The sequence below is a fragment of the Dasypus novemcinctus genome, chromosome 20 (assembly GCF_030445035.2).
Source record: "Dasypus novemcinctus isolate mDasNov1 chromosome 20, mDasNov1.1.hap2, whole genome shotgun sequence".
NCBI classification, from domain to species: domain Eukaryota; kingdom Metazoa; phylum Chordata; class Mammalia; order Cingulata; family Dasypodidae; genus Dasypus; species Dasypus novemcinctus.
The window spans coordinates 17,062,367-17,088,000 of NC_080692.1; the positions used below are offsets into that span (position 1 = coordinate 17,062,367).

Below are 25,634 nucleotides of genomic sequence, written 5' to 3' on the forward strand. Positions count from 1 at the left end.
GTCCGCTTGTATTCTTGTCAGTGGCACCAGGAATCTGTCTCTTTTTATTGCATCATCTTGCTGCATTAGCTCTCCATGTGTGCAGTGCCATTCCTGGGCAGGTTGCACTTTTTTCACGCTGGGTGGCTCTCCTTGTGGGGTGCACTCCTTGCACGTGTCTCCCCTACATGGGGAACACCCCTTCGTGGCACAGCACTCTTTGCGCGCATCAGCTCGTGGGCCAGCTCATCACACAAGTGCATGAGCCAGCTCATCACATGGGTCAGGAGGCCCTGGGTTTGAACCTTGGACCTCCCATGTGGTAGATGGATGTCCTATCTATTGGGCCAAATCTGCTTCCCAACCCCTGCTCTTTTTTGGTTACTATTTGCTTGAAGTATCTTTTTCAAACCTGTTTCTCCTGTCTTTTTCTTTCAGGTCTTAGGCTTCCTTTAATATTTCCTGCAAAGGTGGATTCTTTTTTGCAAACTCTCTTAGTTTTTTTTTGTTTGTGAATATTTTATACTCATCTTCATATTTGAAGGACAATTTTGCTAGACAAAGAATTCTCAGCTGGCAGTTTTTCTCTTTCAGTATCATACCACTGACTTCTTGCCTCCATGATTTCTGAAGAGAAATCTGCATTAATCTCACTGGCGTCACTTGTATGTGATGGTTTGCCTCTCCCTTGCTGTTCTGAGAATTCTCTCTTTATCTTTCACATTTGACATTCTGATTAGTATGTGTCTTGGAGTAGTAGGAATATTCAGATTTATCCTGATTAGGGTATGGTATGCTTCTTGTACTTGTGAGTTAATTTCTTCCGTGAGAATTGGGAAATTTTCAGCTATGATTTCCTCAAATACTCTTTCTTCCCCTCGTCCCTTCTCTTCTCCTTCTGGAACTCCCATTACACATATGATGTTGCATTTTGTGTTGTCATTCAACAACCTCTGTGTCCCTGCTCAATTTTTTCTGTTCTTTTCTCTCTTCAGTTTCAACTGTTCTGTCTTCTGTAACAATTATTCTTTCTTCTCTTATTTCGAGTCTGATATTGTATGCCTTAATGTGTTTTTTTTTTTTTAATCTCAACTTTGTGTCTTTTCATTCCTATGAGCTCTGTTACTTTTCTGATCAGGATTTCAAATTCTTCTTTGTGCTCGCTCAGTGTCTTCTTGATAAATCTTTTATCTCTTTGACCATATTGTCTTTCACCTCCTTAATTTGATTTTGGAAATTTATGCACATTTCGCTGATTAGTTCTCTCAAATCCCTTGTCTCTTCTGGGACTTTGATATATTCCTTTTCTTGGGCCATGTCTTGTAATTGCATGGCTTGTAATTTTTGCTGATGTCTAGGCATCTGATTAGGGTATAGTTTACTCAGATGCCCAATTTCTTTATCTTTTGTATGGATTTAGTGGTAGGAGACTGTGTGTTACTACTTACTGCTCTTTGATTCTTAGCTTGACCTGGGCTGTTAGGATTGTCCCTGCTGGTTGCTCAGAACTGGGCACTGGACCCGGTAACTGGTTGGGGACTTGCTTCCTAGGGCCTTGGGGAGGGAGGCTTAGAGGCCAGAAAAAGCATCTCCTGCTTAGTTTTTATTTTCTCACATGCACTTCCTTGGTCTGCCAGCTGGTGGCGCACTTTGGCAGCTCTTAGTTCAGTGCCTGGTCTGAGTGTATTTGTTGCTACACAGGCTGGATCAGTGTGAAAGAGCTTCCTGTCTCGAGGCTAGGAGCCTTGTCATGCAAACCTCCCCCAGCTAGGAAATATTTCCCCTCCCCTGAGTCCTCAACCACCAGTCCAGGTTAGTAGAGAGGGAGATTGGGAGGGTCATCCATCTGTAGCCCCTTGCCCCTCGCAAGGCAAACAATGGCGCCCGCGGCGAGGCCCCACCTGCCTGGAAGGGCTCCTGGGACGCAGCAGGCCAGATTTGTGAGTCAGAAGCTGAGTCACCCTTAGGCTGTGTCCATCTCTCCCCTTTGCTGGGGTGGTAGATCCCTGGAGGCCCCTTTGTCTTTAGCCACAGGCCCGCGAACTCTAGTGTCTTTACTGTGGGCAAGGGTGCCGAGCAGGGGCTGCTGGTTGCAGCTCACACTTCTGGAGTTGCAGTCTCCCTCCCTTGTCCCTCTCTCCTCTGGGCAGTGCCAGCCGTCGCCTGGTGTCCTCAACCCTAGCTGATCTTTTTCTAGGCTGTTTCAGCCTGTCCTCCAGCTATATTTTTGGAGGAGAAGAGAGTCCCCTGTCTTTCTAGTCTGCCATCTTTCCGGAAGTCTCTTTATGCTTTGTAATCTTTGGTTGAAACCTGGACATTTTGCTATTTCAATGCCTTATAACTAGAATTTACTCCGAGGCATCTGTTTCTCAGGCTTGTATTTAGCTAATGGCTTTCCTTGAATGCCAGGACCTTAATAGAAATGAAAAAAAGCCTTTTCGAGTCTTTGCAGGTTGACCTGTGTAAGAACCGCCTTCGGGGCATATCCATGCAGTCAGTTTAGGGAAGAGCCAGCGCCAAAGTGGGGAGACTTCCCTGAGACTTTTTGCACACGTGGCTTATCTTGCACATGTGCACGTAGCCTGAGAAACCCACACACACACAGTTAAGACTGTCCCCTCTTCCCTAGGAAACCGTTTCCTCGTGATCCCGGCACAGCGTGTGCCCCCAGCCCGCGTGACCGTCCTCCAGGCTGCTTGGGACAGCGAGCCTGCAGTGTCCCAGTTCAGCCCCGCGGGCCCCCACCGCGCATGTGCTCCCACCACGTGCGCGGGCTCCTCCGCGCCTCCAGAGCCAGGACTGGGAGTGCGGGCGCTGAGCCGCGCAGAGGGGAGGCAACGGTCCGTCCTGGGCCATGGGAGCTACCGCCTTTTAAAATTTTTTTTTTTTTAAGATGTATTTTATTTATTCCCTTCCCTCCCCCCCCCCCCCCCCCCGTGGCTTGCTTGCTGTCTGCTCTCTGTGTCCATTTGCTGCGCGTTCTTCTGTGTCTGCTTGTCTCCCTCTGTTGGGTCATCTTGCTGCCCCAGCTCTCCGCGGGCGCGCAGGCCGTCAGCTCTCTGCAGGCGCTGGCCAGCCTGCCTTCACAGGGAGGCCCTGCGACGCGAACCCAGGGCCTCCCATATGGTGGACGTGAGCTCAAACAGTGGAGCCACAGCCGCTTCCCCTATCAGGCCTTTCTTTATTTTTCATTTTTCTTGGAGGTACTAGGGATTGAACCTGGACCTCGTGCATGGGAAGCGGGTGCTCAGCCACTGAGCTCCCTCTGCTCCCCCCGACCACTTTTCAGGGGGGGGTTTTCTTGAGTCTGCCTTTGCCCTATTTCTGCGATCCTTTGCCTATCTTCTGGAGCTTTTGGGGAGGTGTTTCTGCCAGGGTTTGCTCGTTGTTCAAAGTCTCTGAGGAGGGCGAGAGCCGTGCCATCGTGTTTGAGGTGGGCCTTTCGTGTTCTTTCACTGAGCTGTGAGAGCTTGGTGTGTTTGTTGTGCATTTATCTGGGCGGGGATGGAGAGCCGAAGGGGCCTGAGGTTACAGCAGGAGTCATCCTGTTGGGTGGGACAAAGACACCCTAAGTCAACCAGCCCCACCTAAGGGCAGGCGTTGAGTCTGTCCATGGTCACCACTACCCAGTGTTTACTGAAAATCAGTCTGTATCCGACCAACTGTGAGAGCCACTTGGCCCAGCAGAGGGGATTATGGGAAAGAAGGAGCTTCTAATTACCAGACCGTCCCCAGGCGGTGGACCTTCGTGCCCTGCCAGGGGCTTGCTCTGCAGAACCGGAGCTTCCTCCTCGGGATCTGTGGGTGGTGTTCACAGCGGGTGCCTTGCCCTCCGAGCAGAGACCCCCGGGGGACTTGGAGCCCTCTGGCCGGTGAGGCTGCACAGGCCAGGCTGGGCCCTGGCGCCCTGCTTGCAGGTGTGGGAAGGGCGTCTGGCCCTGCACCGTGTTCCCCCACTACGCCCTGACTCTCCTTCCCCCGCAGGTCAGCAACGGTGCGGGCTTGCAGGATGAGTACATCACAGACTTGCTGGTGTTTGGCTTCCTGCAAAACTGCTCCAACTATAAATTCCACAAAGAGCTGGAGGTGTTGGGCCATGAACTTCCCGTGCCGGCTCACCTGTGGGAGGACTATGACGACGAGCTGCAGACGGACGGCAACAGGTCCAGTAACTTCTCCCGGGGGAGAAGAGAGGCAGGTGAGCGTCCGGGCCAGCCTCTTCGGCCCCCAGTCGGGACTTTGCTGTCGTTGGTGACATTTAGGGCGCCCCGGGGCTGGAAGGGACCTTAGGCCCCCTTAGGCCCAGCCTCCACCTCGGTAGTTTCATCTGGGTCAGTGGTGGTTTGGTCTGTACTTGATTACTTCCAGTGATGCTGAACTCATTACCTACCATTTGGATGACTCTTAGAAAGTTCTTCCCTTCTGACAAGCCAAATCTCCCCCATGTACTGCTGGTCCTGATTCTACTCTCGGGTCCAGTATTGAACAGTAACAAATGATCCCGTTGCAACCAATGTTTGGGAACCACTGACCTCGATTATGTAACCCGAGTTCTCAAGTTCAGGAGTGTATCATTGTAGGGACCTGGGGGAGCTTTAGGAAATACTGGTGTGAGGTCCCGTCCCCAGAGATTCAGACTCCATCAGTCTGGGGTATGACCAGGCCTGAGAAAAGCCCCATCAGTGCTTCTGCTAACACAGTCCCCTCCCCTTCCGTCTTGACCAGGTCTGACTGGATTCCTTTTTTTTTTTTTTTAATATACTTTATTTTTATTTTTTAAGAATCTTAGATTATATAAAGGTTACATAAAAAATATAGGGAATTCACATAGTCTCAGTCCCTAGGCCTCCCACATTCCCTCACATCGACGACATCCTTCATTAGTGAGGTGCGTTTGTTACAGTTGGTGAGCACATTTTGGAGCATGGCCACTGAGCTTGGATCATAGTTCACATTGTAGTTTACTCTCTTCTGCACAGTCTTGTAAGTTATGACAAAATATATAATGGCCTGTATCTGTCACTGCAGTGTCATTCAGGGCAATTCCCAAGTCCCGAAAATGTCCCAAATTACACCTATTCTTCCCTCTCCCTCCCCTGAGAACCTCTGGTGGCCACTGCCTCCACATCAATGATAAAAGTTCTTCCATTGCTAGAACCACAGTAAGTCTATAGTAAAATACCAGTAACCCTACTTGAGTCCATTGTTTATTCCCCAGTCCTGATTATTCTGGGATGGTGATGCCCACTCCACCTCTAATTGAGAGGGGGCTTAGATCCCGTGGGGCAGATGAGTGGAACTATCTTGCTTGTAGTTGCAGACTCTCTCTGTTCCTTGAGATGGTTATTGCCCATCATCATCTCCTCGTTAGTTGTCCTGGGTGAGTCTAGTGAACTGGAGAGTAGGTGCTGCAACTCTGCTGAGATTCAGGGCTCAGCTGGCACATGGAGAGCCCAAAGATTTAAGTCTCTGGGGCGTACACCTACCAACTCGAGGTTCAATTAGAAGGGGCGGAAGAGCCTTGTGTGGGGAAACCACAACTAAACCCAACTCTGTCACACGGGGGAGCATGAATTCCACGAATTCCCAAGTAGGGCCCACTGGCAGGGCACCGACTCCCGAGCTGTCCGCCCTGCCCATAGTCCTGGGTGTCTCCAGAGCCCTCAGCAGCCCTGCTGTTGGAGGCACTGTTTACTGTGGCCGCCAGTGAGGTGCTGCCGAGCCGTGCCTAAGCGTGACCTCTGGAGTGACCTCCCACGTCACTTTGGAGTCCCTTAGCCACATAAACTCGTTTGTCTTTACCCACTCCCCCTTTGGGAGGGTCTTTTTCCAGTTGCATTGCTGTGATTTCAAAGCGACTGAAATCCGCTCGGTTTCTTTGTGATAATCCTTTGCATCAGTATAGTGCCTCACCCTTTTACTTTCATATTTACTATTAACTTTTGATTACCTAGAAGATAACTGTAGCATTAAAATATTCCAAACTTCATTTCCAGATGAGGAAACTGAGGTCCAGAGAAGGGTAAATGACTCGCCCCAAATGTCAGGTCAGTGGGACGGCAGAGCCGGACACGGGGCCAGGCGTGGAGTCAGGCTGCTGGTCCTGTGGGTGCTGCTCCTATGGGGTGCTGGTCCTGCGGGTGCTGCTCCTACGGGGTGCTGGTCCTGTGGGTGCTGATTCTACAGGGTGCTGGTCCTGTGGGTGCTGCTCCTACGGGGTGCTGGTCCTGTGGGTGCTGATTCTACAGGGTGCTGGTCCTGTGGGTGCTGCTCCTACGGGGTGCTGGTCCTGCGGGTGCTGCTCCTACGAGGTGCTGGTCCTGCGGGTGCTGATTCTACAGGGTGCTGGTCCTTCAGGGTGTCGGTCCTGTGGGGTGCCGGTCCTGCGGGTGCTGGTCTTTCAGGGTGCTGGTCCTGCAGGTGCTGGTCCTACTGGTGCTGGTCCTTCAGGGTGCTGGTCCTGCGGGTACTGGTCTTTCAGGGTGCTGGTCCTTCAGGGTGCCGGTCCTGCGGGTGCCAGTCCTATGGGTGCCGGTCCTGCGGGTGCCAGTCCTATGGGTGCCGGTCCTGCGGGTGCCGGTCCTGCGGGTGCCGGTCCTGCGGGTGCCAGTCCTATGGGTGCCGGTCCTGCGGGTGCCGGTCCTACTGGTGCCGGTCCTGTGGGTGCCGGTGTTGCGGGTGCCAGTCCTATGGGGTGCTGGTCCTGCAGGTGCTGATTCTACAGGGTGCTGGTCCTTCAGGGTGTCGGTCCTGTGGGGTGCCGATCCTGCGGGTGCTGGTCCTGTGGGTGCTGGTCCTACGGGTGCTGGTCCTGCGGGTGCTGGTCCTACAGGTGCTGGTCCTGCGGGTGCTGGTCCTACAGGTGCTGGTCCTGTGGGAGCTGGTCCTTCAGGGTGCCGGCCCTGTGGGTGCCGGTCCTTCAGGGTGCTGGCCATGTGGGTGCCGGTCCTGCGGGTGCCGGTCCTGCGGGTGCTGGTCCTGTAGGGTTGGTCCTGCGGGTGCCGGTCCTGCGGGTGCTGGTCCTGTAGGGTTGGTCCTGCGGGTGCCGGTCCTTCAGGGTGCTGGCCCTGTGGGTGCTGGTCCTGCGGGTGGGGCTGTAGCCACACTGGTTTGCAGACTTGACCCTTCCTGACCCTGATCCCTGGGCGCTCCCCCCAGCCCTCTTCTGACTCCTCTGCCACCAGTGCTCTCTGGGCACAGGCTGTCCGCGCGAGGGCAGGGCGAGGGCAGGGCGAGGGCAGGGCGAGGGCAGGGCGCAGGCCGGCGGGCCGCTGGGCTTCTCCACCTAGAGCTGGCCGGACGGCGGGTCAGCGAGGCGCACCGCGACGGTGTCAGGAGGAATCTCGGGAGACACAGGCGCTGGACTCCACTCGCTGCCAGAGTCAGGATGTCCCAGGGCGGGGCCTCCGGGGGTGTTTCTGATGTGCGCCCGGGTTAGAATCACTGCCGGAAAAGCCTAGGGCCACCCCCGGGGCTCGGGTGGGCGCAGGCCCGCTGAGCTGCCCTGGGTTGTCCTGGCGTGGAAGGCTGCACTGCCCTCTGGTGACCCTGGGGGCACACAGCCCCCCAGCCATCTGGCCTCCAGCCCTGCCCTGGGAGGGGCAGGGGGAGGTGGCAGAGGCTCTCCCTTTGCCAGGACGTGCCAAAAACGCTCCCTTGCTGGGAGCCAGCCAGCGTGCCTTCTGCTCGGCCTGAACTGGAGCGCGTGCCCGGCACTGCGCGGCCCCCGTGGAAAGGCTCTAGGACGAGGGTGGGAGGTGGACCGGCTTGCCGTGGGAGGCGCTGCTGGGGCAAGCAGAGCCGCGCTGTCGGGACGCGGCGCCCGGGCGGCCCTCCCGCTCTTCTCCACACTCTCCTTTGTCCTTCCAGCCCGGCTTGACCCAGTGGCATTTGCAGAAGTGCTCCTGGGGTTGTCGGCTTAGCCTACCTCCCCTGTAGGTAACAGGCTGCAGACCCAGCACCTGAGAAAACGGGGGGTGGGGGGAGGGCAGAACAGGAGCTTGGGGCACCTCGGTGTCACTGAGTTCATTCACCAACTGGACACGGACAAACCAGACCTGAATCCCAGTGCCGCCGAGCACCCCTCCTAGGAGGGGAGAGAAGAACGTGCACACGTAACTGGAAAGAGGTGGACAGGTGAAGGAAGCATGTGGGTGCAGATTCTGGGCTGTGAGGGCGAGCAGGAGGAGGAGGTGGCTTTTCGCCATGTGGAGGATCAGCTTCGTGGCTGCACCTGCAGTCGAGCTGGGCCCTGAAGGCTGAGCAAAGTCCTGAAGTCGGGAAAGCCCCGAGCCTGCAGTCAATAGTCAGGTTTGGCTGGAACATTTGAAGGGAACAGTGGCAGCTGAGGGTTGGTTGAGGCTGGGCCGTGGCTCATCACTTAAGCAGAGGGGAGCATTTGAATTTGAGCAGGTCAGTGACGTCTATGTAGAAGCATCATGGCCGGGAGAGAGGGAGACAGATGTGAGCCTTGGGCGCCAAATTTGAGGAGGAGGCACTCCCCGGGCCGTCGCCCTCGGTCCCCTGCCCTCTTCAGTCTCACACTTCAGCTGCGGGTCTCATCTGGGTCCCGGCTCTGAGAAGTGGAGAGTGGAGAATGGTTCTGGAGGGCAGAGTGGGAGCAGGAGTGGGTTAGGAGATGATGGCGGGAAGCGGACTTGGCCCAGTGGTTAGGGCGTCCGTCTACCACATGGGAGGTCCGCGGTTCAAACCCCGGGCCTCCTTGACCCGTGTGGAGCTGGCCCATGCGCAGTGCTGATGCGCGCAAGGAGTGCCGTGCCACGCAGGGGTGTCCCCCACGTAGGGGAGCCCCACGCGCAAGGAGTGCACCCGTAAGGAGAGCCGCCCAGCGCAAAAGAAAGTGCAGCCTGCCCAGGAATGGTGCCGCACACACGGAGAGCTGACACAGCAAGATGACGCGACAAAAAGAGACACAGAGTCCCGTGCTGCTGACAACAACAGAAGCGGACAAAGAAGACGACGCAGCAAATAGACACAGAGAACAGACAACTGGGGTGGGAGGGGAAGGGGAGAGAAATAAAAAAAAAAAAGGAGATGATGGCAATGAGAGGTGGTGGAAAGCCACGCCAGGGTGGTGGTAGGGAGACAGGGGAGGCAGCTGTCCCAGCCCTGTGAGGCAGGGCTGCTACAGCAGGGCGAAGGCCAAGGTGAGATAAAATTTCTATCTTGGGTGAATAAGCCAGAAGGGAGTTGAAAGCACAGAAAAAAGTTATCAGATTTAACAGGAGAATGAACAAGAGGCAGCAGCATTTATCGAATGCGTAGTAGAATGTAGGTACTGCACTCCCTCACATCTTCTGCATTCACTCACTCGTGCAGTTGTTTTCTGAGCATCTGCTGTGTGCCATGCATGGTTTTAGATGCTGGGTGTTTGGTAGTTAATGAAACAAATGGAAGGACCCTGGCTTCCATGAAGCTTACGTTCTGGCAGAGGAGCCAGCCAAGTAACATAAACTGGTGAAATCTCGTCTCTGTAGTTAGTGCCGGGGGAGCAAAAGAAGAGAGGCGACAGGATCCTGGCCTTGGAAGGTGGGTATCCACCTGGGGCTCCCTGAGAGTGTGGCTGAAGATCAAGCGTGAGGAGGGGCAAAGGGGTCCAGGTAGAAGGACCAGGCAGTGGAGAGACAGTGTAGCGGGAGAAGGGCGTTCCGGGCAAGAGGAAGCCCCCGTTAGAGCTGGGGCGGACTGGGTGGGGCCTCCTGGGTCAGAGTGAAGACTCAGGTGGTCCTGAGAGAGGGTTAGGGACGGCGTGACCGGCACGGCGGCCCCGGGAGGACGGTGGGGGAGGAAAGTGCAAAGGCTGGGAAGGGTGGCGGTGGGTTCTAACAGTCCCATCGCAGGGCCCCGGGATCCGGCACTGGCCGCCTGCCACCTGGTCCGTGCCTCGGGCGCCCTCCTGTGGGCAGAGGCGGGATCTGCAGTCAGGGCGGAGACCTGCTGTTTTCTGTTCCCTGAGGCTGTCCTCCCTGCCTCTGCCTCCCGACTGCTGCTCCCCAGGTCTTCACCCCAGGGCTCTGAGCGGGGCACACGCTCGATGGGGCCACTATATCTGCTGTGGGGGTCAGCTGAAGTGGAATCCTTTCCTTTTTCTGGGGTGGGGTAGAGAGGAGCGAGGGTGTGACAAGGCCCTCGTCTGAGGCCACCTTGTCTCTCCTGCCCTTGCCTGACCTTCAGACTCTCAGCGTCAAGAGGAAATCATCCAGAACATCGCCAGGCGTCTCGCCGAAGTAGGGGACAGCATGGAGAGCAGCATCCACCCGGGGCTGGTGAATAACCTGGCGCTGCAGTTCAGGAATGTGAACCTGTCAGAGGAGGTGAGGGCAGGACGCTCGTCGCGCCCCTTCTGGAGTACGTGAAAAGCCCGGGGGTCCCCCCGCTTGTCCCTTGAACCAGCGAGCTCGGACCTGGCTCAGGGTCTGGTGGGGCGACTCAGCCCACGACGGTCAGGTCCGGGGCTCAGGGGTCTTCGACAAAAGAATTGGAAATGGAGCCAGAACAGGGTTCCAGAGTCTTTCAGAAGAGCAAGTTTACACTTCGGACCCCCCCAACCTTAAGTCAGAGTCAAGAGTTCAGGGTAAAGGCTTCAAATGATTGTTAGCAAAATAGGACTCTTCCAGAGATAAATGTTATTCTTTTTTTTTTTCCAGTTTCAGGGAGTTGTATAAAGATGCCACTGGAGAACTTTGTCACTCACCCAGGTGTGACAAGAAAAGCAACATTTTAGCTAGACACTCGGGCTTCATGGTTGTAGTCAGTCAATATACAAATGTTTACAGAGTTTCTACCATCTGCTGGGCACTGGGAGATCTAGAGAAGTCCAAGGCATAGTGGCCTTCCTGAAGAGACTTAGAGAACTCGATACCCCAAGTCTGTCAAATAAATGCCTGTTGCTACAGGAATTCAGAGAAGCTCTCTTTTTCGGTTCTACCAGCTGAAAACACAGATGCCCACTCACCACCTGTAAATCTGTTCATCCTGTAAGGTTCAGCCAGGTCGAGCCTGTCCTCTGGGAAGGTTTGTCTCCCTTCCAGTCCTCTCTCCTCACCTGACATTCTATAGCAGCAGAGAATATATGGACATCCAGCCATCCTCTGCCTGGGACCTCTCCCCCACTGCGTTAACTTCTCCTTAATTTTGTGTGGGAGGTGATAAGCCTAAAGGTCCTGTCAGGTCTAATGGGCTGTGGCCTGCCTCTACCTCGTAGGTGGCAATGTAGCATGCGGCCCCCTTATCTCCCTCCCCTCAGCTAGTCTGCTCCAGGAAGGAGGGAGAAAGACCTTTTGGGCAGTGAACTGTTCTTGATCTTTAAATGCCTCGGGCAGGCATGGCTTAAGTGTCTGTGCATTAGCGTCCTGTGTGGGTACACATCCCAGGGAGTGACCCCGTCTTCTCTTCCCACTGCCTCTACAACTAAATTGCTTCTCGCTCCCTCTGCCCAACCTCCTTAGCTAAGTCAAAAACACTTTTCACACTTCCCATTGGGGGGCTGTTTGGGACAGTTTTTCCTTTACGAAGAAAGAATATTAGTAAACTGCCTCCTGCGGGGCCCTTCTGGTTCTACCCCGTACAGGAGAGGAGGGAGCACCTGGCCGCTGCCCTGCAGCAGGTGATGCAGACGTTCCCCCAGGACATGGCGGAGGAGAAGACCATGCTGATGCTGGCCATGCTCTTGGCCAAAAAGGTGGCTGATCACACACCGTCCTTGCTCCGGGATGTCTTTCGCACTACTGTGAACTTTATCAACCAGAACCTGCTCGCCTATGTGAGGCACCTAACCAGAAACGTAAGGCCCAGTGCTCTCCCCAAGGCTTCCTGGTTCTCCCCGCAGCACCCGCACAGCTGCTTTCACCCCTGCCCCCCACCCTCCTCTGGAGGCCAAGTCACAAGAAAGTTGCCACAAACCTTTTTCCTGCTCACAAATGGCTTGGTTTTGCTTTCATGAGAAAGTTACGTAGTAGAAGGTGAAAACGAGCGCCTCTTTTTGAGCCTTATCCGCTCTGATCATTTATTTTAATCTTTTATTTTGAAATACGTTCAACCTCATAAGATGGTTACAAAAACAACACAAGCAAAGAATACAGCATTCTTTTCCCATCCTCTAAAAGCCCAGATCCACCAATTTGAACATTCTGCCACATTTGCCATATCATTGTTTGTTGATCTGCCCGTTTTCTGAAAACTTGAGAGTAGGTGGTCTACATCATACTCCTTAAACCCTGAACCCTTAATACTGCCATGTACATTTTCTGAGTACCCGGATATTCACTCATGTAACCACCTTAAGTAGTTAGCAAGTTTAAGGAATTTAAGTGACGTTGATATAAAGCTTATAGTCTATATTCCAATTTTTTCATATGCCCCAGTATTTGAGCTTTTCTTCTTCTCTTGCTAGATCCTGTCCAGGATTATGTATTGCATTTAATTGTCACTATCTCGTCACGTTTGTTTTTTCCTAATTGTGGGAACATAATATACAATAAACTTTCCCATCTCAGCTGTTCCTAAGCACACATTCGCAATCTTGTGGCACCTCACCACCTTTCGTTACTAAAACTTTCCCATCTCCCCAAACAGAAACCCTGTACCCATTATGGATTCACTCCCCATTCCCCCACCCTCCACACCTTGACACTGACTTTCTGTACTTTAATTTCTGTCTCTTTGAGCTTACGTATTTTCTAGTTATTTTCTTTGTACCTACCATGGGGCTTAAACTTAACATCCAAACTCTATAACAAATCTGATCTCATTTGCTTTGATACCAACTTAACTTCAGTAAAACCTACAAACTATGTTCCAATACCCCTCCATTCCCCTACCTTTATTATTTAATTTCCCCTCCGCCTTGTGGCTTGCTTGCTGTCTGCTCTGTGTCCATTTGCTGCGCGCTCTTCTGTGTTTTTACTTAATTTATTGAGGCTCCCTTGTACGTGACATACTGCTTCTCTCTGTGGCTGTCAGAATTCTGTCTTTGGTGCTTGACAGTTTGCATATAAAATGCTGTGGCATGGGCCTATTTGGATTTATCCTGTTTGGAGTTTGTTGAGCATCTTGGATATGTATATTCATCTTTTTCGTTAAACTTGGGAAGTTTTTAGCCCTTTTTTAAAAAAATTCTCTCTACCCTTTTTTCTTCCTTTCTGGACTCTTAGCAGTGTGTCCTGGACACTTGATGGTGCCCATAGGTCCCGCAGGCACTTCATCCTCTAGAAAATAAATTTTTTTTTTTACTGTGGTTTTCAGCTGTTAACTTTTCATAATTGAATTCTTTTTGTTCATCTATTATTTCCCTGATTTCCTTTAGCTCTTTGAGCATGATGTTTAAGTTTTTGTCTGGAGTGTCCCAGGTCTGGTTCCTCTCATTGAAGGTTTCTCGTGCTTTCATCTTTTCCTTTTTGTTTGGATTTTTGTTTCTTTGCGTGTTTTGTAACCTTCTGTTAAACCTGGACCTTTTGATATTTTAATGTTACTGCTGGAATTTAGATTTTGTGGCATCTATTCCTTAAGCTTCTATCTAGTTATTATTATGACCAAGTTTTCCTTTACTACCAGAAGCTAACAAATATAAAATGAAGGGAAAAAAGAAGAGGCCTTTTCCAGTCTCTGCACATTGGCCTGCACAAGTGCTCAGGGCTTATCTATACCTTACATTTAGGGAATAGCTCCAGAACAAAGCATAAGGGCTGCCAAGATCTTTTTTGTGCACGTGTCTTTTCTTGGGCTTGTGCATATGGCGCTAGGAATTCCTTTGGTTACACGGTTCCAAATATCCCCTCCCTGCAGGAGAGTTTCCGCCGACCCGGGCACTGCACTGGGATGTCCCACAGACAGCCAGCTCTTGCTCCAGGCCCCGCTGACCTGACTGTTGCTCCACAGCAGTTTGGAGGAGAGCTCAGTGAGCAGCTTTCTACACGCAGAGCAAGTTCTGAGACAGCGAGTCCCTTAGGCCACCAGCAGACAGCTTGGGCCAGACACCCAGTAGTACACGAGGGTTATTGCCCTGCTCCCTCTACCACCAGAACCAGGTGCCGCACTGGAGCGTGGCCCGGCTCCGTGCTGTGCCAGTGGGAGGATGGGGAAGGGCCAGCCAGGGTGTCATGACATCCTATTGCTTTTCAATAGCCTTTTTCTTGACTGAGTGCTTACCTTGTTGCTGCGGTCCTTTAACTGTTTTCTGGGGCTGTTTTCTTCTGTCAGTTCTTCTTGCTGGTCAAACCTTCTGTGGGTGGACAGAGCCCTGAAGCATCTCACTTCGCCATCTTGAACCAACTTTATTTTTGGTAGCACGAGAGGGGAGGTAAAGGCTTAGTTCACACTACTGACAGAATCCAAATAGTATGGTAGGAACATGCAGAATGTGACAGTGGCTAAGGGACCGAAGCTGAGCTTCACTATTCTGCTCTCAACTTCACTTTCTAACTAGAATAAGTGTAATTTCAACTTTTGAAAACATGCTTATCAAGGATGATGGGGAAAGACATCAAAAGGAATAGTCAGAAAAGGGGACTGGGGGCAGGGGGCAGGGGTGGCTATCTAAAATCTTTCCCAGAATAGTATTAACAGGGTATTAAAATTCAGTTTTCATGATGCTGCCCAAGAAGGGCCACACAATCATTGTGCTTCAGGTTTCTTAGACCAAATAAAGTTAAGTGGCTATTACCTTATCTGTAAATTTGAAAATATTAGTGAATGTTTGGGATTTTTATGACAGATCAAAAATATTACTCAAACTTTATTCATTTTAAAGTGGCTAGCCTCTTAATATTTCTAGTAATTTTTTAATCTTTTTTTTTTTTTAAGATTTTTTTATTTATCCCTCCCCCCCCCCATTGTCTCTGTGTCCATATTCTGTGTGTTCTTCTGTGTCCGCTTGCATTCTTGTCAGCGACACTGGGAATCTGTGTTTCTTTTTGTTGCATCATCTTGCTGAGTCAGCTTTCCATGTGTGCAGCACCACTCCTGGGCAGGCTGCACTTTTTCTCGCAGGGGGCAGCTCTCCTTACAGGGTGCACTTCTTGTGTGTGGGGCTCCCCTATGCAGGGGACACCCGTGTGGCACAGCACCCCTTGCGCGCATGAGCACTGTGTGTGGGCCAGCTCATCACACAGGTCAGGAGGCCCTGGGTTTGAACCCTAGACCTCCTATATGGTAGGCGGATGCGCTATCAGTTGCACCAAATCTGCTTCTCTCTAGTAAGTCTTAAAAGCACTCCCTATCTGCTGTCATCTTCACTCACACAGGCATTTTATCCTCTCCCCCTACCCCGAGATGGCTGTCTGTTGTTTCCATTTGTTTTCTGCTGTGTCTACTCATCTGCACGTCTTGTTTTTAGGAGGTACAAGGAACTGAACCTGGGACTCCCATGTGGGAGGCTGGCACCCAACTGCTTGAGCCACATCCACTACTACATACAGACATTTAAAAAAAAAAAACAGGAGAATGAACATGAATCTTAGTCAGGTATTAAGCCAAGCTGAGTTGTTAGCAGGAGGTGAGGCTGGAAAAAGAGTTCCTGGACAGCTTTCCCAACAGCCTTCTAAAGGCAGGTAAATGGGCAGGAAATCAGTGGTGGAATCTCGGTCCCTCTGACCTGCTAAGATACCTTTGTGGCACCTGAAATGTTTCAGTAGATGTAAGTAGACAAGACAGGTCTTGCCATCTTAAAAGCTAAGGTTTACAGTTGCCCCATGTAGCAAAAAGTTGGATGCGGTGATAGAAAGATCACAGGCTTGGAAGAATGTGTTTTGCACAAATCTGAGCTTCACTTCTATTGACTGCAGCATTAGAATTCTCAAATACCAAATCCTCATCTGCTAATAGACTGGCTAATTCTGTTTCTCCTTTCTTGCTTTAGGAGACGGACTGAATGGGTCGCTGCCAACAATGTGACTGGTTAAAACCTGATGTGGTGACAGCTGGATAGGGGCCTCTGATGGGGATGAAGCCATGCTCATTTGCACAACGTTCTTACAGAAGACCGGCACTTAGATGATGGCTATTTATTTCTCAGTAGTTTAAAAGATAATTTTTTAAGCTGGTGACCCATTTTGAAATTTCTACATTACTATACTTGAAAGAAAATGTTATCTTGCACATATTTGAATGGGTTTTACATCATCTCCCAATTATGTCTACACATTGTGCCTTTATCTTATTTCAGCTCTACAGGTTCCTACTTGAAAATTAAATTTAAAAACAGATTGTAAGGTAGACAACAAAACACAAAGTTACTTTGTTTAAAAAACGCTTTACCGTTTATTAAAGTGCAACCTTGAGGCATGGTCTTACAGCAAGAAGTATCCTGTTTGAAGAGAGCAAGGACTGGAGAAGAAATGCACAGAGCCCTTACATGAGAAAGTCCACTCAAAACAGGGAGCATCTTAATACTAAGGAAGTGATCTTCCTGTTTAAAAACCAAATGGCACAAGAAGTTATGGACTAAACTGCTGTGTTCAAACAATAGAAAAATGAGGCCTGAATACATATAGGTCTTTGATTTTTTCCAACTTGATTCCCTTTTTTTCTGAGTAAAGAACCACCACAGGCAATTTGAAAAGGGTGGAAGTGATTTCAGGGACCATGTCAACCACTATTTTCAGATTCAGGTGACTAAATGTACTTTTTCCTTTGTAAGAAGCAGGAGACTCCTACTGGGGGTATAAGAAGTTACTGCCTGGACCCTATGGGGTGTCTAATAAATCTAATATAAAAATATATTGCTATAAAAAAAAAGTCTTCTGTTTTCAATTTCCAGTCATACCTCCTCTCAGCTTATTCAGGTATAAGAAACTGCCTCTGGAGAAAACAGGTTTTTAGGCTGAAAAGATGAAAGGGCAGTTAAGACTTTTTAGAATTCAGCGATTTGAGGTGGTTCCTTTCTCCAGGGATACAGAATACAGGTAACGGCGACAGCCAGTCACTCAGGCAGCCCCAGAATGAGCAAAGGAAGAATCAGTACAACCCTGGCCGTCACGGTGTTCCCAGCCATCAGCTGTTTCCCAGCACGGTTTACAAGTGCATGCTGGGTACATCGCACCCCTTTTGCACCAACTTGACCAGAGGTGCAGCTTGTTACTGTGAAGCAGTGCTTTGAGAAGCACAGGAAGAAGAGTAAGGGCAGTACTAATGAATCATTTCCTGTTACTGAAAACAGATCTGTTCCTGGGGCATTTAAATTCACCGAAGAGAAATGACTCTACCTTGTTCTGTGCTAAATGCATACCACAACGAGCTCTGTGGCTCGATCTGAAATCTGCAATAGGTTACAAATTCTAAAAACAGATGCATTGCTGTGCAGTATGAAGGCCCCCATTTGGAAGTGTCTTCCAGTAACACTATTACACTGAATATTCTGGAGTGAACTTTTTAAAAATAAGGATCCCTATTACATTGGAAACAAACTGAATCACACATACATGCATGCACATTCATACACATTTATCAGTCAGTACAATCAGATTCTCACTAAGAGATGCTATCCTAAAAAGAGCTAAAGACAGGTCATCAACTTTAATGGTAAAGAGTTCTTAAACATCAAATAATCCCAAACTCTCATAATACCATTAATCTTTCCCAGCATCTTTACTTTCCAATGTTTCTCTGTGATGACTACACTAGGCCACCATTTGAGTGCAGTTTTTACAGATTTTGGTTTAAATTTTTCCAGATCAAGTCTTATATACTTTCTTGGTCCCCAAGTAAGATTATCATCTCTTCTCCCCAAATGAGCATTATAAAAAGAGCCCCTGATAACAAAAGCCTGTGTTCCAGTCTTGAGCACATCCCAGTCACAGTGACACAGGCATATCCTAGAAGTTTGTGGATTTTGCATGGGTAACAATTCTTGTGGACATAAAGGAGACTGTCAAATTCAGAGAATGTGCTTTTCATTTTGTTTTTTAATAATATGAATTCTCTAAGCATGGAAATTCCTGGGTTAAAGATAAAAAGCTCTCCAACAACTTCATCAACTGTACTGACTGGGAACTAGAATCCAGTCATTTGGATGTTATGGATAACGTTTTCAGAACTGAGAAGTCAAACCAAATAAGAGTTTGAAGACTAGAAGACTGGTTATCTGAGACAATCCCTCCATATAAACAGAAAGATAAACCCATGGATTATTTTTAAATTTCATTCTATTATGTCTGATGTGTTCTCTTCAACACAGCACTTCTAAATGGAAAGTACATTTGATAGACTTGAATCTTGTTCCTATGTTCCTTTCCCCTCATGAAAGAGTAGACTGGCCATAGGCAGACACCAGGAGGGACAAAGAGGAGCCAGAATCCACAGTAATAAATTCAGCAAATTAGAGCTATAACAAGGTCTAAAGAAAAAAGGAAATGTATGCTGCTTAAGTGAAATACGTATAGTAATTGCCAAAATTATCATTTAATTACAATGTTTTTGAGGAGGTTAAGAGCATTAGAATAAACTGAACTCAGTCTATAAACAAGTTAGGTAGGAAGAGGCACTTTTACTCTGAAGGAATTAAGAAGTGGAAGACTATGATAGCAGGAAAAATACAAGTCTAGGGAAAAAATTCTATCTTTTCCTTTGGTGCTGGCCAGGAAACAATCTATGTAACGCAATCTCTAGCAAGAAGTCAGGAACAAATGAGTTAATCCAGACTGTATCAGGGATGACTGTACTGCAAATTCATTCTTGGGGAAGGCAGTATAAACCATTAATAGTAATCTTAAAATGTCAAAACATTTGTTCTAAGTACAGTCATTAATTTCTTCCAGTGGTACAAAGAACACTCACTGAAGTGAGCAAATAGCTATAAATCTAACTGTTAAGAGAGGTGAAAACAGTCTAAGAATCACCTGGAGACTGTGGCTACTTTTTAAACTTAGTACAAGGCCTTGCAAGTATCCCTGAGAACAAGTCCAACCTGAGCTTACTGTGTAGCAGCTGCTTGGCTAGGGCGCTTTGTAGTGTAAACAAACGTGAAGGACCCCGATGGCTTTTACATCACTACACATGGCAAATCAGTATAAAGAAGGGGAAGTCACATGGGTTATTATTTTATCAAGACAGTTTCCAACTCACCACCACAGAGCTTTCTCTGTATGTGAGCTAACTACAGAATAGTTAACAATTTAAAGAAGTCCACATGCTGTAGCCAAGGCTCCCATTAACTTCACCCCCCCAACCCCTACTTCAAGTACTGTGGAATGCACCTTTCATTGGGGAGTCTACTGGGTCAGGTGTGCCTTGGCTGTGCCTGGTCAACCCTCCTGACCGGGCCTTTCTGAGTTTTAGGAGGCCATCACACCATGCCTAGAGATCTCCCCAATCCGCCCCGCATCCCCACCCCAGGCACAGGTGGGGAGGAGAGTGCAAAAGGAACAACTAGGAAGGAAGGAAGAGAAAAGGAAGTGTCAGGATGCTGCCTCAACTGCCTCACTTAGCACTTGGTGGTGATCCTCTGTCAGGCTGCCTAACCTTGCTTACAAGCAAAAACACTGCTTTGTGCCCACAGAAGCAAAGGAAAGTTCTATACTAAGGCTAACCCATGAGTCATAAGGCTTCTCATTCAATGTCTAGCAAGAATACCTGATAAAAGTCGGGAACAGCCAGTTTCTTGGTTGGATGACACACTTGCTACCCAGAGCCTTCACAAGCCATGTGGAGCCTTGGTGCAAACTAGAGAAAGCTGTCCTCTTGCTGGTGGTGCGGTGCCACACAAGGGCACGCTTGCCCATCACAGGCTGCCCCTGTGAGTAAACCAATGGTACATCTGGCTTGCAGAGAGCCTGTCAATACTGCTTTGCAGGGTCACCAAAATACCTGGTAGAACTGTGTAGAGCATTAGACTTGGAGTCAGAAATATTCAGGTGATCAGCTTGCCTCCCATATGCTGGAAGACTGGAAAATTACTAAACTCTGATTAGTGTTCTTCAATCATAAAATGGGAATAAAAGGAATAGTGACAGCAATTAGAATTGTGAAGATGAAATAAGGTATGTAAGAGCACTAGAACAATCCCTGGTGTATTTTAAATGCTCAGTATGTGTTAAAAATAAAATTACACAAAAGTTTTAGGAAAAGGGTATTCTAGTACGGAAAAAATATGCCCTTAAACTAGAACCAATCCTCACAATTGAACTTTCTCAGTGATGAATGGCATGAATGCTTACGGCTGATCTTGTCCCTCTGGAGAAGAGAAAAACACTTCTGGGCTCAAGTGTGTTACTAAGTTTTTAAATGAGATAATGCCTATGGGTGAATTAGTCCAGAGGCTGTAAGCTGTTTCTGTAAGTGATCAAACGGCCTACAGGACCTCTTGATGAACAGGATTACCACCTCAAGTTCTTTGAGAAAAGTTTGTCTGAAAAAACATGAGAAACTATGAGAAAGGAAAGAGAAGGAAATAAAATTCTTACCCATAAGATCTTTCATTTCTAGAAAACATCTCTTCATATAATTCAAGAAATTCTATGGGTATGATATTTATCCACATGTCCACGATTGTAGGGAAAGGCAAGGAGCAGACATTACTTTTTTATTGTTAGAGGAAATTAGCAGAAAGGCTGAAGAAATGAAGCTCCACAGGAAATCATGTTAGCTGTGGATCAAGAAACCATGTCTCACTCACTATTCCTCCAGGACAAATCTAGGCAGTGGTTGCACCTCACACAGGGATGGGAGAGAATATAGGAAAGAAGAGCATCAAAGATGCCCTTAGGGTTGGGAATGCAGGAACCAGATGGTCAACAGTTGCATCTCTTTATCTAGAAAGTTCTTTAGAAGGCAAGGATGATCACAAGAGCTCTGCTAAGGCACACTGTAGGTACTGACTGATTTCTGTTGGCCCAGAATTAACTTAGTATAGAAAAGGAAAACAGGCATTCTTTAATTCTGGTATTTTTCTCAAGAAGCCTTCACTAGGTTTTACCAAGTGATCAGAAATCATTACATTCAATAAAGAGGTCTAGAGAACTTAATAACTTTTCCTCAATAGTTCAAAGAATGAGGAATGATAGAATGGAATTCTTAATTCTAACATTTGCATTCTGTTAAACAAGTTGGACTTATTCTAAATCTTCCCTTTACCTTACTTAGATTTAGATGTTATATAAATCAGGGGCAAGAAGGAATACCCTCCTACTACAAGCCCCCGATGAAAAAAAGGTGAGGTTTGAGAAATAATTTTAAAATACGTAATAGAAAAAAAAAAAGGGAACTGCTGTAAGCTGCAGTCCTTGTCACGGCCATTCCCCTGCACTGTTAGAGGCAGAGGATAAGGGCGTGAAGGAAGAGAAGGACACTATCATCCTACTACTCAAGAACCAAGGAAGAGCCTATCTAGAGAAAGCCAATGGAAAGGACGATCTATTTGCCATTACCCAGAAAAACAATTGACCAAAATACTTGGGGTTAGCGATCATCAGACAGGGAAGCAAAGCAGCCAGCAGCAGGGTCAACATCAGACTGCCTTCCTGTTGTAATCCTTTCGTGGAGAACACAGACCTAAATACCCTAAGCCTCAGGTCTCCCTTCAGCAGCTCAGAAATCAACCTGCTGAGCAATTGCCAATGAATGGGTTAGAGCATCCAGGGTTTAAAAATGTTCAACACTGGAAGGAAAATATTTTAGTATAAAGGGGGGGGCGAAATCAAGATAACTCACCAGATTTCTCTGCTCTTGACCTATGCAAACACAAACATAGCAATTAAAATACACAGTACTCTAACACACTTATTGGAACCCATGGAGAAAAAAAATCTTCACTAATCCCATTTTTCCACTCTCCTCTAGCTATTAACCAAGGTGCACCAAAACCCTTTAACACATCATTCCCCAAATGGGACACTAACACTCAAAAGCATAAAGCTACACTGCACCATAAAGCTGTAACAGACACACAAACACATTCAGATCTTCTATTGACCAACTTTTAAATAGTATTGCTTTTGGGAGAAGATTTGATTTTTTAAAAATCAAACATTTCAAAAAGAAAGCACATTTAAAAGTCAAGTTTTGGTGACCAGGGTAGGTAAAGTAATTTTATTACAAATTTCAGGATCTAAAAAGTAATTTGTTACAATTGCTAAGATAACTCTGAGATGACTTTTTGTATCAAGCATGTATGTCCTGCATAGTGACAACTGTGATCCTCAGGCATAAAAGGACACAGTTCCATCCCTCCTTTAGGGATGGGATCAGGCCAGAAGAAAAGAAATTATGCTGACACAACTAGCACACACTGACTGGAATCATTTTGGCTCTTCTCTGTGAAGAGTTCGGGCAAAGAACCTCTGTCCTTGAACTCTGAAAGCCAACCTAGAATCTAGAGGGTAGTCCCAGTCTTGAAATTCAAGCCTCTCTTTTCCCAGTTTTTATTTCAGTGCTACTTAGGAGATTTTCTATATTTAATAAGAGTTATGAATCAATTGATTTTGTAAGCCCAAGTATGAAAATCCTTACCATATGGCAAGAGACCTACAAGGAGCTTGGGTGCCCAGTAGTGAGCCAGAGGCCAGGTAAGGGAAAAACACACCAGCCCAGGGCCCTTGGTGGCAGCAACCTTTTAACAACAGAGGTGCTGCTGATGGTCAAAAGGGTGACCATAGACAAAAAGGGCTGGAGGAGAACTCAAGAAGTCGTGTAGGCCATCCTCCTGCCTCTAAATGAGACAAATGTCTCTCTCTAGTTAGGGTTATGTGCCCTTGCACTCCTAGGCAGGGAATCCTAGGTCTTTCTCACTTTATTTTATATTTACCTTTTTTTTTTTAATTCCTAAAGGCAGCATCTTTACAAGATGGGGCTGTCAAAAGCTTCAGGACGTGAAGGATCTGAGCAGAAGCACAGAGGAAGCCCCTGCCGCCGGACCTTAGAAGGAACCTGGGGTGAAGAGGAGCAGTGTGGTACCTGAGAGGCAGCTGAGACATAAGGGAGAGCAGCCCTCACGCTACAGGACTAATCAAGAGGGGAGGAGAAGAAAAGCCGAAAAAGAGTGGCTGGAAAACCCAGCTGGTAGGCTGAAAAGATGAAATTCCAAGGTGATGAAGAGCTGACCAGCCAGGAGCTGAGGAGCCCACAGCCAAGCCCTCTTGCCTGGGAATTTCTATCCCCGATTCTTCTAAACTAATTCTCTCCCTCTAGAGCAGTGGCACTCAACTTTTGGGACAACTCTGGCCCCCAGGGAACATTTGGCAATATCTGGAGACATTTTTGGTTGTCACAACTGGGGGGAGGGGATGCTAATGCAACTAGTGGGTCAAGGTCAGCGTTGCCACTGAACACCCTACATTGCACAGGACAGCCCCCGCCACAAAGAATGACCAAAATGTCAATAATGCCAAGGGTGAGAAACTCTGTTCTAGGGGGAGAACTTTACTCTGAATCTAGCATGAGCCCAGACCCCTGAACTTAAAATGAGACAAACGGGAACTCCCTCTACCTCAAGCCCTAAAGTGTGGATCAACCCACTGCTGTGCTTAGCGGACAACAATCCCAGAGTGTTCTACAAATATCCAATCAGCTGCTGGCGGTTCAAACTCCAGTCACTACCACTAAAACCTTAGAAGCTTTGCGTCTTCTTTCTCTGCAGAAAAAGCTATTTCTTTCTCAGAGCCAGTGCCACCCCCACTGCCACTGCCAGGATGGCAACTGCAGCAGCCCCTCCAAGCAGCAGAACTGACTTGCTCTCAGTCAGGGAGAAGGCCTTCATTTCTCCACCACGGGAGGGCTCTACTAGAAGACTCTCTTTTCTCACACTGATCTCCCCTTCACTCAGCAATGGCTTTGTGGGTTCCAGTGCAGGGACCACCACCTCCTCCAGTTCAGCAGGTTCCTGTGATGCTGCCTTCACCTCTTCTTCACCAAGTTCTACAAACAATGACGTGGCAGGGCTGGCTTTCTCAACTGCAATCACTTCTGTGTCAGGTTCCCTAGTCTCCAACAAGGAAGTGGCAGTGATAGGTGGCAGCAAGGGAGCTGGGGCTTCAGGGAATGCCTCTGGTGGCTCACTGGTTGGCAGGACTGCAGACGCCACAGTAGACTCTTCCATGCCCTCAGGTATTTCTTCTTTCTCCACATGCACAATGTCAGAATTAGAAGAATTGTTCTCACTCTTCTCTCCAGCTCCATTGCTATCTAAGCTTTTCACCTCTTCAGGATCCATTGCAATCTGCTGCCAGGACTCAGGACCAAGGGACACTGGTAGGCTCTCGGTGTGCCAGCTCTGGCTCGCTGACAGTGAGACGGGTAAACTCTCTGACTGCCAAGAAGTGGTCACAGTTGGAGACTCTGGGGGACTGACTTGCCCAGAGTTGTCACTGGGCAGGATATAAATGTCATTACTGTCTTCTGCAATGATTCCAGGGCATTCCTCTTCCTCTGACTCAAGATGAAAGACAGTACCCTAAGAAAGGAAAAGAAAGGTCAATACAGAGAATGGTAAATACGTTAAAAAGAAATGTAAATCTGGGAACAGAGTTCTTTCCAATACTGAATTTCCAGGAATAAATACAGAGTTTAAACCTACATTCCTTTTCTGGATTGAGCACATTTGTTTAGAGACCAATGCAGAGGAGGAATTTTACACAAGAATACAGTCTTGAGAAGCTGATGTGGCTCAAACAACTGGGCTCCCATCTACCATATAGGAGGTCCCGGGTTTGATTTCCAGGGCCTCCTGGTGAAGGCGAGCTGGCCTTTGCAACCCACACAACAAACCAGGGAGCTGAGGTGGCTCAAACAACTGAGTGCCTCTCTCCCACGTTGGAAGGTCCTGGGATCAGTTCCCAGTGCCTCCTAAAAGAGAAGACAAGAAAGGAAGACAAGAAGACACAGAAGAATGCATAGCGAATGGACACAGCACACAGCGAGCACAAGCAGCAAGGAGGGGCATAAATAAATAAAATAAATCTAAAAAAAAGAGACTACAGTCTTCTAATGCTCAATTGATTTTGAATTGATATTTTGCAATAATTATAAAACAGCAGAGAAAACAAAGACAAGAGCCTTGCTCTCAAGGAATTTATCACTTAGGGTATAGCAATAACATAATCTCAAATGCTATGCCACAGTCAAAATGCTACTCAGAGTTCAGCTGGGGAAATAACTTTTTTGGTGGTGGTTAGAGAGGGCAGGGAAACCACAAAAAGTTTCATGGAGGACATCTGAAGAATGCTGACTATTTGACAGGTAGAGGACACTACCAGCAAAGGCACAAAGATGTAAAAAAGAGAAGAGCACGTGGGCCCGGTTTAATCACTGCACAGTGGACACGAAGAGGAAGAGACGGTTGGTTCCAAGAAGACAGGAACTTGAATGAGAGCTAAGAAATACCAACTTCATTCAATAGGCACAGTTAGCCAATGACGTCTCTAAACTACAAAATGACCATGAGGGATCTACTTTAAAATTACTCTGATCATGGGAAGTGGACGTGGCTCAACTAATAGAGCATCCATCTACTATATGGAGGGTCCAGGGTTCAATCCCCAGGGCCTCCTGACCCGTGTGGTAAGCTGGCCCACGTGCAGTGCTGCCGCGTGGAAGCAATGCTATGCCATGCAGGGGTGCCCCATGCTCAAGGAGTGTGCCCTGCAAGGAGAGCTGACCCACATGAAAAATGTGCAGCCCACCCAGGAGTGGCACCGCATACATGGAGAGCT

General features: G+C 48.4%; 2 protein-coding genes across 9 annotated transcripts in view; one reads left to right on the plus strand and one right to left on the minus strand.

The window, feature by feature from the left end:
* BID (BH3 interacting domain death agonist) overlaps positions 1-16,713 on the plus strand; it is a 52,323-nt gene extending 35,610 nt beyond the window's left edge. For 7 of the 8 annotated variants that reach the window (XM_004456774.5, XM_012524512.4, XM_004456777.5 and 4 more), the window contains exons 3-7: positions 3,964-4,177; positions 5,976-6,026; positions 10,174-10,313; positions 11,570-11,782; positions 15,854-16,713. In XM_004456774.5, the coding sequence (XP_004456831.2) occupies positions 3,964-4,177; positions 5,976-6,026; positions 10,174-10,313; positions 11,570-11,782; positions 15,854-15,865 (630 nt within the window). In that variant the 3' untranslated portion in view covers positions 15,866-16,713. The remainder of the gene's footprint in view (positions 1-3,963; positions 4,178-5,975; positions 6,027-10,173; positions 10,314-11,569; positions 11,783-15,853) is intronic. The other variant, XM_058282481.2, reaches the window with a different exon arrangement.
* The window catches only part of BCL2L13 (BCL2 like 13), a 123,848-nt gene continuing 114,444 nt past the window's right edge, over positions 16,231-25,634 (minus strand). The window contains exon 7 of the mRNA XM_004456769.4: positions 16,231-24,376. Coding sequence (XP_004456826.1) covers positions 23,570-24,376 — 807 coding nt within the window. The 3' untranslated portion in view covers positions 16,231-23,569. The remainder of the gene's footprint in view (positions 24,377-25,634) is intronic.